This window comes from Myotis brandtii, unplaced genomic scaffold (assembly GCF_000412655.1).
Source record: "Myotis brandtii unplaced genomic scaffold, ASM41265v1 scaffold323, whole genome shotgun sequence".
NCBI lineage: Eukaryota > Metazoa > Chordata > Mammalia > Chiroptera > Vespertilionidae > Myotis > Myotis brandtii.
Genome location: NW_005362400.1, coordinates 757,803 through 769,527, shown reverse-complemented (window position 1 = coordinate 769,527; position 11,725 = coordinate 757,803). Strand labels below are relative to the sequence as shown.

Here is an 11,725-nt window from a genome sequence, read left to right as displayed (position 1 = left end):
GAGTGTGCCTCAGCCCAGCTTTCACCCTCTCCAATCTGGGACCCCTCAGGGGATGTCCGCCTGCCAGGATCGGGCCTAAACCGGCAGCCAGACATCCCTCTCACAATCCAGGACTGCTGGCTCCCAACCGCTCACCTTCCTGCCTGCCTGATTGCCCCTAACCACTCCCCTGCCAGCCTGATCGACGCCTAACTGCACCCCTGCTGGCCCGATTGCCCCCAACTTCTCTCCCCTGCCGGCCATCTTGTGGTGGCCATCTTGTGACCACATGGGGGTGGCCATCTTTGACCACATAGGGTGGCCATCTTGTGCGAGGGTGTGATGGTCAATTTGCATATTACCTCTTTATTATATAGAATTCCTACCTTTCCATGTGCTCTGCCATCAGCCATTCTAGGTGCTCATTATTGTGTATCCTAGTGTTTGGCCCCTTCAATTTGTTAGCCATACTATATTCTGACTTATCTTTACTAAATGTCAATTTTGTCATCTTTATTTCTATTTTTAAATAATTAATAGACCAAAGTTTAAGTCCCAACTTTTTACCATGGCTTTTGGGATCCTCCAACATCTATTTAAAACTATCCAATGATACTATATTACATAAGATATTATACATGAGCTCCACCTCATCTATATTGATCTGTGTGTTATTCCCTGACTTTATTGATCATTTCTTTGTTCCACTTGACCTGGGATCATCCCCCTTTTTCTGTTTTTTTATTACACTATCCCACCTTTTTTTATAAAAAAAGTTTTATTGCCCTCATATAGCCTCCTTGATCATAAACCTCATGATTGCCATAATTGGTACATATCATCTCATTTTATCATATATATATTTTTGGTATTGTTATTATCTTTTCACATAAACTGTAAATTCCTTAATGTCAGGAACTATGGCTTATCATTATTGCATACCATAACATTTAAAGAGTGATTTGCAAAATGCATACAATCAAAAAATTCTGATAAAAATTTACTTTACTGAATTCTACTTTTAAGATTGATTTTGCATGCATTTCTTTGAAAATAGTTCACAGAGGACATATATTTATCATGGCTCCATTTTTCAGTGTGTATATTTAAAACATTTTCTGACCTTGAATAATAATCTCTTGTGAAGATTCTGCATTCTATCTAACCCCAACTTGAATACAAAAACATAATGTATTGATTAATTTATAAGGCATGCCATCATTTAATCAATAATACCCTTTATATGAAATTAATCCATATAACATTATACCCTTCATAGTTTTCTTCAAAGTCATTATATCTATTCCAAAGACACAAGGAGAGTAAAACTTCAAAAGCAGATTTTTCAGCATTAGTGATTGCCACAGATATTATAACTTCAAACCCCAATCCTAAATAGAATTTTGAAAAAAAAATGCTTAATATCATTTTTTTCTAAATGAAATAAAGTCCCAATATCAATATCCACTTTCATTTCTTTGTGTCTATATTGAAACATCAGAAATGACAGGAAGATTAACTGAACAGATATCAAATAAATTATTGCTGTCCTGTTTTGTCTGAACACAGCTTTTGGCCTTAGGGAAGTATTTTCTTTTCTTTTAACAATTGAGTCCAAGATGAATCTGTTGGAGGCAGCCATGGGTCAAAAATGATCACAAGAAATTCTGGATTTTAAGTAACTAAAGCAATGTTTGAGGTGTGGCCTTAAATTTAATTATCCAGGTTTTTCCTAATATTCACATGTAATGTGTCTGGGGAGATCAAGTAGAGCAATTCTAGCCTTTGGCAAATGTATTAAACTAGAGAAGTATGTGTTTTCTTTAAATAATTTCAATACCTAAAATAGAGCAATGTTATCAAAATTTCCATGAAAAATATGGTCCTGATTTATGTGTGAATTGATAGATTGTACTGAATGATAAAATAACCAAATATTTTAACATAAGAGACCTAATTAACTTTAAGCTCAATTTTATTTTGTTACAATTAATATGTTATTTATTACACCCATTGGCAAATCAGTGCCTGTATCTTTTAAGTTACGTCTTTCCTGTAAACTCTTTCTTAGAAAAGCAATACAAATATACTCCAAAGTCAAATATGGGAATTATATACACAATAATTGGTAGATATTTCTCAAACTCTCTGATACCCTTACATTCAATTTAAGGCAGTGAAGTAAATATGAAATTTTATATTGTTAATACCATCAATGTTCTGTACCTTGTGTGCAATAAGCTCTGGGTGTCAGCCCATTATTCTCATGTATTCATATATTATCAGTTTAGGAGAAACAGAAGGGAGGTTGATGAGCCTTTACCTCTGGGATTTTACATTTAAATAAGGTAAAGAACTGAGTATAATTATCAACAACATGTTTCATTTGTTTAGTGAAAATAACTCTTAAATTTTTAAAAAAATATTTTATTGATTTCAGAGAGGAAGGGATATATATACACATCAGTGATGAGAGAGAATTGTTGATCAGCCGCCTCCTGCAAGCCCCCCACCAGGGATTAAGCGCACAACCAGGCATGTGCCCTGACTGGGAATTGAACTCAGGACCCTTCAGTCTGCAAGGCTGAAGCTCTTATCCACTGAGCCAAACCAGCTAGGGCTGAAAATGCCTCTTGAGCAAAGATATTTATTTGTTGATGCCATTGATGGAGCTCTTAAAGAATGTTTTGCAAAGTTATTGATATTTTAGTTTTGTTTTGAATCTAGAAAATAGCCAGCCACATGGTGATGTGAGAAAGGGTGATGAAGGCAGAGGAAATAGTTGGAGCAAATGCACAGTGATGGGAAAGTGGGAGTCAGTGGAGAAGGGGTGGGGATAATTCATCTTTGTATATACTGCAGACACACTGGGAAGGGACAATTGTAAATAAACTTGGAAAGGTGAGGTTTTTTTTCCATTAAAATGTGTACAATAATTATTTAATTGGCCCAAAGAAATCCTCTTTGAATACTTTTGTGTAGGCAAGTGAAATTAAACAGTTTAAGAAAGGTATTCATGCAGTAGCCTGAGAAATACTACTTCCATGAGAAGAGAGATGAAGAGAAAAAGAAATCTAGAACTGGATATGTTACTATCACAGATTATATATATCTCACATTAATTAAAGAGTACATGTATTAGGGGAAGAGTGTTGGAAATAAACAAAAATGCATACCCGTGTTATTTCAGAGGTTATATCTTTAAGGTTTGAAAATTCATTAATGGTGACTAAAAATGGAATTTGAACAGTTTGTTTTTTATGGAAGGGTAATGGGTTCAGTTTGCACACAGAAAGTTTGAAATTAAAATATTCTATCTAATTAAATACTAGTTGAGGGTTGAAAATTGGAATATTAGCTTTTTGGGAAAGTTCAAACTGAAGATCCAAGGAGAAAAGGTAATTGTTGCCATTAATGATGCCTTAAAGAAGAAAGTAAAGGGAGGGGAAAATGAGAAAGAGGAAAATAATCACAATTTTCTTCTTCTTTCAACTATATTACCTTTTTTTCTTCTTCCTTCCCTTATATTGGTAGGTATGTCCAAAACTTCCCCAAATTATAAAACCCCTGACCATGTGCCCAGAATTGTGTATTCCAAAAACACCACCCCCTTTTTAGGTTCAAGCTTCTTATAAGGGAATTCTCAAATTTCTTAACTTCGGTAATTTGCCTCAATTGACCCCATTACCCATAAATTAAGTGTACTTAGGGAATGAGTGACTTCTACAAAGGAAAAGTTCTCTTCTGTGAATTCTCATTGGAATTAACATTGTTTAAATATAGTTATGTTACCTAATTAATCTAATTTCATTTTTTGAAGTTTCATGTTCCTTACTTCTCCTATTGGTTGTTTCAGCTGACTCACTTCATAGTACCTTAGTGTACTGTCTACTTGATAATGTCAGAATGTGTGTTTACGTTAAAAAGAGGTTTATTTCTAAAATTCTTGGGCAGTCTGGGCTGATGATGTAGATCTTCTGAAGGAGAATGATGTTTGATTCTGTCACTTACCTATGAACCTTACACGTGATGCTGCTTTTTAGTTTAATTTCTTACATTGGGATTTCCCAAAGATCACCTGTTTATAGCTAAATCCCAAACATGGGATATGTTGAAAAAGTGGCTAATCTATTTAAGGAGAAACATTTTTCCTCTACACAGGTCAGAATTGTGGGTTCCAAAAACACAGCCCATCTCTTTAGGTTCTCATAAGGGAAATCTCAAATTTCTTAACTTCTGGAATTTGCTAAAGAAAACTTCCCTTGTCATCAACCTTTTGCCAGTGGGCTGATTTATTCTTATCCTTCTTATAATATGGATTAACTTTATTCTGGTCCAGTGTTACCTGGGGTTCTGTAGCACCCCCTTTTTTAGATAAGCTTTGATCGAATATCTGTGCAATATATGCATCTTTCATTGCTTTGATCTATAAATTCTTAACTTATATTCTATTTTTTAGAATTTTTCTTTGTGGTTTTTTTTTTTTTGCTGTTTTGGTGTTTTTTTTTCTTTCTTTGTTTGTTTTTGTTGTTGTTTTTTATCAATAGCTCCATTACTTTACCATGCATTTCTGAAAATAAGAGATGGTCAAACAGGGTTTTAGGGAGTAGTCACACTCTCTTCTCCATCATTTTATTAGAAACTAGAGGCTCAGTGCATGGAATTCATGCATGGGTAGGGTCCTTAGTGGCTGTAGGCTGCCAGTCAGGGCCTCCCTTCATTCTTCTCCGCCCCCTGGTGGTCAGTGCATGTCATTGCGAGCGATTGAACTCCTGGTCGGTCAAACTCCCGAGGGGACACTTTGCATATTAGGCTTTTATATATATAGATATACATCTTTCAATTTGGATTAGAACAATTTCTAGATTCTTTATCTATTTTATGGCAAAATTTGGAAAAAAATTTATTGAACATCTTATCTATTTATTGCCATTGTCCTTATTTATCTTGTCAAAATAAATGTTCACTCACCTTTCACTATGCAATGCTTCCTCTCTTCCCCATGTATGTCTTCTTTCATTGAAATATTTTAGTAGGTACTCAAAATTTAGTTAATTTATATTTTTATTGTTGTAATAACAGTGTAGGGTATACTTTTTGTAACAAGGTTTCAAATTGGGGCAAAATATTTCTCTAGCTGTTGTCTAATCAGGTAGCACATATAAACCTAGCATGTAAATATGGAACAGCTGTCTGAGTGTGAATTTGCTCATTAATTGACAAACAGATTTCAAAATATTAGCTTGAATGAGTTCTTTATTTGGTCTGGTTGTAGAAGTGCATAATAAAATGTAACATTTTGTTGTTAGATCATATTTTACAAAACTTTCATTTCTCTTAATGGGCAATAAAAATTGAGGTAAATAATTGCTGTTTAGATAATGTGGTTATAGATCATGTAGTAAAATCTTAGAATTCATGTTTAAAACCATAATTAATTGTTACTCAAATATTTTTTTCAGCTCTTCTTCAAGTGACAATTTCACTTAGCAAAGTAGAGCTTAGTGTGGGTGAATCAAAATTCTTCACATGTACAGGTATGTATTACAAATATTTTCAGATAATTTGTTTTATGCTTTAATTATTTAACATAATGTAGTGGCAAAATTTAAGTTGTGGCAAAACAATTCTCTAAAAATAAAGTCTTATCATTGGTTTTATAATAATTGGAAAAGTATCAATTATTATATTTTTCATTTTAAACAGAATGAATTTTATTTCTGTTAACTATTAATTTTGGACGTCAAACTAGATCATTTATTTGGAAAATAATTTATAATCAAATATAATGCATACATATTGATTTAAATCAATTAAAATATTATACCTGTGTAGATAGTTATGTTAGGGTGAATCTAAATATTATAACTTTATAAATATACAAATCTTTATAAATATACAATGAATAAATTAAATAAGGTACACTGCACTACAATTACACCTGCTGAAAGTTTTAGTACAAAGCAAATCAAATTTATCCTTATGAAAAGTGATTTTAAAAAATAGTTATTTAATCAGGAAAAAATTGCAAGATTTTTGTGACTAATCAAAAGTATCAGATGTCATAATGCTTCTGGGAAATTATATGGACCTCATTCAGTTTAATTGCACACATGCAGAATTTTCCAGAAGAGATTTAAATATTTAAATATCAAATTTTAATTCAGCACACTGTGGAAATCATGAATTAATACATTCTACTTATATTAGTGTCATCATATTAATTTTATTCATAAAACCCTTATCCTTAGTTTTTTTTTTAAAAAAAGAAAACTTTGTTTTTAGTTTTAAAAAATATTCACTTAGTGCCTAAATGGCTTTCTAGAGTATTTTCATATTTTTTCTATTTCTGTTTCTACTTAAGCAATTCACAACTGGATTTAAATAGGATTTCCTGATATAAAATGCATTATAAAGTTATTTAGAGAATGGCATCGCTTATTATAAACATTATTAAAAATATATACAGTTACAATAACATATGTATCAATCATATCCATAGTATATAAGCTATATAATATACTATAACTACATATACTATATATTTTAAATTATATTATATTAATCATATCTATGAAAAACTAATAGAGGCCATGAGTTTTTATACATTTGCCTTCATAAAGTTTAGAATTGATAGGTGTGTTGATACATATTTTTGTATATTGACAAATGAAAAGCAAGGGTGAAATGATTTAACATCATTTATTATGTCAGCAGATCATTGGCATAAGCATATAGGTCATTGTTTCTAAATGTCATCCATATTTTATATACACAAATACACAATTATATCCAATAATCACAGAAAAATTAAATAACTTAAAATTAATTTTTAGAAATTAAAGTAAATAGTATTTTATTCAATTTGCATATTATAATAATATACTAGTAAATTATGTAATGTAATTGCCTCTGTATCTGCCACATAAAGTCAAATTAAGATAAAATTTAAAAGTATGAATTAACATAATTCAATGGTACTGAGTTTTGCTCTAAATAATAAGGTAAAATAACTAAACGTTTTTTTTATATAAAGATGTATAACCAAGAATTATACTGTTATCATGGAAGTGTCCTTATTTTTGTTAAATATACATACTTGTGAAACAATAATCTAAAAATAAAGATGTGGGGAACCCGTGCAAATTAGAAAGCTTGCATGTATTTTTTCCTACACATTGGTGACTATGGTGACATGACTCTATAGTTTCATTTTACCCTAAAACACAGACACCTGAAACACAATAAATAAATATCCCTGAAGTTTATGCAAGTTAGAATGGAGTCAGATCCTCAGAGAACTAAGAGTATGTCATATGTAGCAAAATGATTTTTATACTATGTTTTCAAGAAAATAAAAAGTGTAATTGTATTTTTTAATTTCTCCAGTGGGTCACTCTTATCAGGAAAGTAACATGAAAAGTTTTATTGAAATTTATGAATTATTAGAGATGCCAGAAAAAAATAATATGATGACCAATCTATGAAAATCCAGAGTAAATTCTCCATAATAATAAAGTTGTATACCGTATTATTAATAATAAAAATATACAAAATATTTCACATAATATTATCTACATTTTGCTGTATAAAATGAGATTTTTGTATTGTTCAAACTTATGCTCATTTACACTATTCTTTGGTGACATCTCTATGGAGTGGGAACTTGAAAAAAAAAAGCTGCCCTAAATGAGTTATCCTATAACTGCTATGGTATTTTGATGTGTTCAGGAAAACAGAAAATAACATAACTGAGATCCATTTAAAATGTAAACTTTCATGCTTTTGCTCTAGCATGTCTAATTTGATGTAGAAAGGATACTAATTTGTTTCTAAAGCGATTTGTTGGGTAAGAAGGAACAATTTTCTTCAAAGAGGTCCTGCAGATGTTAGCTAACTTTATGCATTTTCCGGGATACTTTTGAGTTAGTAGTGTATGCTGCTCCCACAAATTATCTCTCAAGCAATTAGGTGAAATACATCATTTTTGTGACTAAAAGCAAACACAGGAATCTTCAGCTTTTACAAAGAGGATAATAACCTAGATTCTGAATTGGAAAACTTAAATATATGTTTACCCTGTAATGCTTTGGTTGTAATTGCCTCGCAGGATAAGTGGCATTTCAATGCATTCTAATTATCATGTGACTAAATAGTTAACAGTTTTAGCTTAAAATTATGAAAGTACTGATTTTGAGAAAAGAGATTAGGGCCTCATATTAAAAATACTCATTGGTCATATCTGTACAAATAGAAAGACTTGGGATATTTATTCAAAATTCAGTATTAAAACCAAAGTTTATTTTTTATGAGGTTTACATTTTTATGAGCTCTGCTTTATCAGGCAAAAAAATTCTAACTCTTGACCTAGCAAAGAGAACCAAAGAGGTGAAATCATGTTAGTAATCATGATTCTGTTCAAATATATCTGTCAATAATATATTTCTGACTGAATGGCCAAGGCAGTTTTATAATGTACCTTAGTGAAAATCCATAGATTACTATGGTAAGTATTCAATTATCATAGCTTACATGTTATACCTGATGTTTCCTATGGAACTTTTGGGTTTTGCTTACTCAAATGGGATTGAATCTTCAACATTGGATAAATAAGAGAACATGTGTTCTAACATTTGTGTTTACTCTCAGATTTTCAGATTTCCAGTCTTTCCCTATTTAACTTTTTTTCAAAATTGTTAAAAACTGTTATGTAATAAGTAAATGCCAATGCAAAAACAAACACTTGAATCATATTCTCAAACATTTCTTTTCCATGATTCTTTGCAGCAATTGGTGAGCCTGAGAGTATAGACTGGTATAATCCTCAAGGAGAGAAGATAATTTCAACACAGAGGGTGATGGTACAAAAGGAGGGTGTCAGGTCACGATTAACCATCTACAATGCAAATATAGAAGATGCAGGGATATATCGTTGTCAAGCAACAGATGCCAAAGGCCAGACACAAGAAGCTACAGTTGTTTTGGAAATTTACCGTAAGTCATGTATTTATTAGTTGATTAAAGTTGTGGTTAAAAATTAAACACAAAATAACATGTGTTTAATAAAAACTAATAGGCATTAAGAACTATTGGAGTAGGCAATGTTCTTTAGACCTTTACAGATGGCAGCTTATTCTATTTTACCATACTGCATCTCTAAAATACTATAAAATAAAAGGAATTAGTTAATCATCAACATATAGATGGAGACAATTATGTCGGTTAAATAATATAAATGAAAATGTTTACATTTTCTCAGGGCATTAAGAATCTGCTGGGTAAATGAAAAACAGTAGTTCATTTAGTGGTATGAAATACATGGAGTACTTTTTCACTCTAAAATAAAAGGTTATAATTAGAACCTGTGAAATTGCCGATGTGAAAGCAGTGACCAGTCTGGAATGAGAACTGGGGAAGAGTCAGTGAACAGGAGTAGACAGAGGAAAAGCTGAAAGCTCATCTAGTGGAGACGGATATCTAGCCGGCTTCTGCACCACCAGGCCTTTTGTTAACAAGCATCTCCATGTGTACACTTCATTTTATGATTTGAAATCCATCACTTCTTTTCCCTTCTCACTCTTAGGAATCATTACCCTCCTTAAGAACATTGTTGACTATCTGGGTTCAAAACCAGGCTGTATCACTTCATTTAGTGATCTTAAGCAATCACCTAACCCCATGGTTGGCAAACCGTGGCTCATGAGCCACATGCGGCTCTTTGGCCCCTTCAGTGTGGCCACAAAGTTTCAATAGCATTGTACGTGCGCGCCCGCACATGGTATTTTGTGGAAGAGCCACACTCAAGGGGCTGCAGTTTTCCGACCACTGACCTAACCCATCTGTCTTTAGTTTCTTCACCTATAAAATGGGTATAATAATAGTACCTACCTTATACATATATTTTTTGAGGACTGTATCAATATTACATAACATAGAACAATGCCTTACAATTAATATGTGGTAATTAGCATTTCTACCAGTGAAAAAATTATAAAGATTTTGAATACTTGCTTATAAGGTATCTCTTCTTAGAATTTTGTTTTTTTATTATTCCAGGAAAAGGATTTTTTTAAAAAAGCCAAAGTATATACCCAGCATGGCTTCCTCTTTGATGAGAAGGAGGATTGTTGGCACATTGTCGCCCTTGTTTTCTTGATTTATCCTCCCCCCGCCCATTAATTTCTAAACTCATATTTGGAAAGATTTTTTTTTTTATTGTTGAAAGTATTACACAGGTCCTCCATTCTCCCCCATTAACCTCTTTCAGCCCGCTCCCATCCCCCCAGGGTCCTTACTACTCCATTGTCTGTGTCCACAGGGTATGCATATATGCATACAAGTAAGAAATAGTTTTCTTACTTTAAATGTTGTAAAGAAAGATCCCCGATATTTTATTTGTGAAAATAAAGAAATCTATTTTTTTTCCTCGGCAAAAACACTGAATTACTTTTGTGAACATATCTCATCAAGCATACATAGCCTGTTCATTCACTAGTTGGCCACATTTATTGGATGTCTTCGACATGGCAGACAGTATTCTGAGTTCTAGAGACTCAGTAATGATTAAAACAGGAGATGTCGCCAACCACTAGGTGCTGATATTTTAGTAAGTAAGCTTTGAAAAAATGCATAGATGCTACTATCCATGCTATAGGACAGTGAGAATGGGAAGGAAGATGGCTTTTTTTTTTAATCTTTGGAGGTCAGGCAGGCAGAAATGGGAAGTAATTTAAGACGTGCAAATGAGGACTGTTGTAGGAATTGAAAAGATGACAATTTACCTGGAGCACGGAGCACAGGAAGAGAGAGAAATTGGGATCAGAGTTGTGGGACAGACTTCAGTTCATACAAGACCTGGGGTAGGATTGTAAGGACTTCAGAATTTCTTCTCAGCGATGTGGGAAGAAGTTACCAGGCAGAGGAGTCATATGATCTGATTTAAGGTTTTCCAGGATCCTGTTTTGATTAATTATTTCATTATCACATCAATCAACACAGATTCTGGAACAGGTTATTGAGAGAAATAAGCGATAATACTTTTATGGTTTGTTTTGCTTTCTTCATACAGAAAAGCTCATTTTCAGAGAAGTGGTATCACCTCAAGAATTCAAACAGGGAGAAGATGCAGAAGTGGTTTGCCGAGTTAGCAGCTCGCCTGCACCTGCCGTCAGCTGGTTGTACCATAATGAGGAAGTCACCGCTATTTCCGACAGTTAGTATTTTGGTAACTCCCTACGTTATATGTTCTAATAATATTGCCACTTTTTCAAAAACTGAATCTACCTGACCAAATATAGAAGTTGGGATTTTTTAAATATATTTTTATTGATTTCAGAGAGGAAGGGAGAGGGAGAGAGAGATAGAAACATCAATGATGAGAGAGAATCATTGATTGGCTGCCTCCTACAGGCCCCCTACTGGGGATTGAGTCCACAACCCAGACATGTGCCCTTGACTGCATGGAACCTGGGACGCTTAAGTCTGTAGGCCAACTCTCTATCCACTGAGTAAAACCAGCTAGGGGCATAGAAGTTGGAATTTGTGACCCTAAGTGTCAATTGACTAATTTGAGAACCTTAAAGTTGTATATCAAGGGTGTGCAAACTATGGACCTCAGGAAAAATTCAGCCCTTTTCTGTTTTTGTAAGGTGTTATGAGAGTACAAATAAGCTTAATAGTTATATATCATATACTAGAGGCCTGGTGCACCAAATCTGTGCACTTGGGCGGGGGGGGGGCCCCCCGC

At 33.2% G+C, this 11,725-nt stretch overlaps 1 protein-coding gene across 2 annotated transcripts in view; it reads left to right on the top strand.

The window, feature by feature from the left end:
- Window positions 1-11,725, top strand: part of NCAM2 (neural cell adhesion molecule 2) — a 421,975-nt gene that overhangs the window by 243,084 nt on the left and 167,166 nt on the right. For both annotated transcript variants that reach the window (XM_005870732.2, XM_005870733.2), the window contains exons 2-4: window positions 5,442-5,516; window positions 8,767-8,973; window positions 11,048-11,191. In XM_005870732.2, coding sequence (XP_005870794.1) covers window positions 5,442-5,516; window positions 8,767-8,973; window positions 11,048-11,191 — 426 coding nt within the window. The remainder of the gene's footprint in view (window positions 1-5,441; window positions 5,517-8,766; window positions 8,974-11,047; window positions 11,192-11,725) is intronic.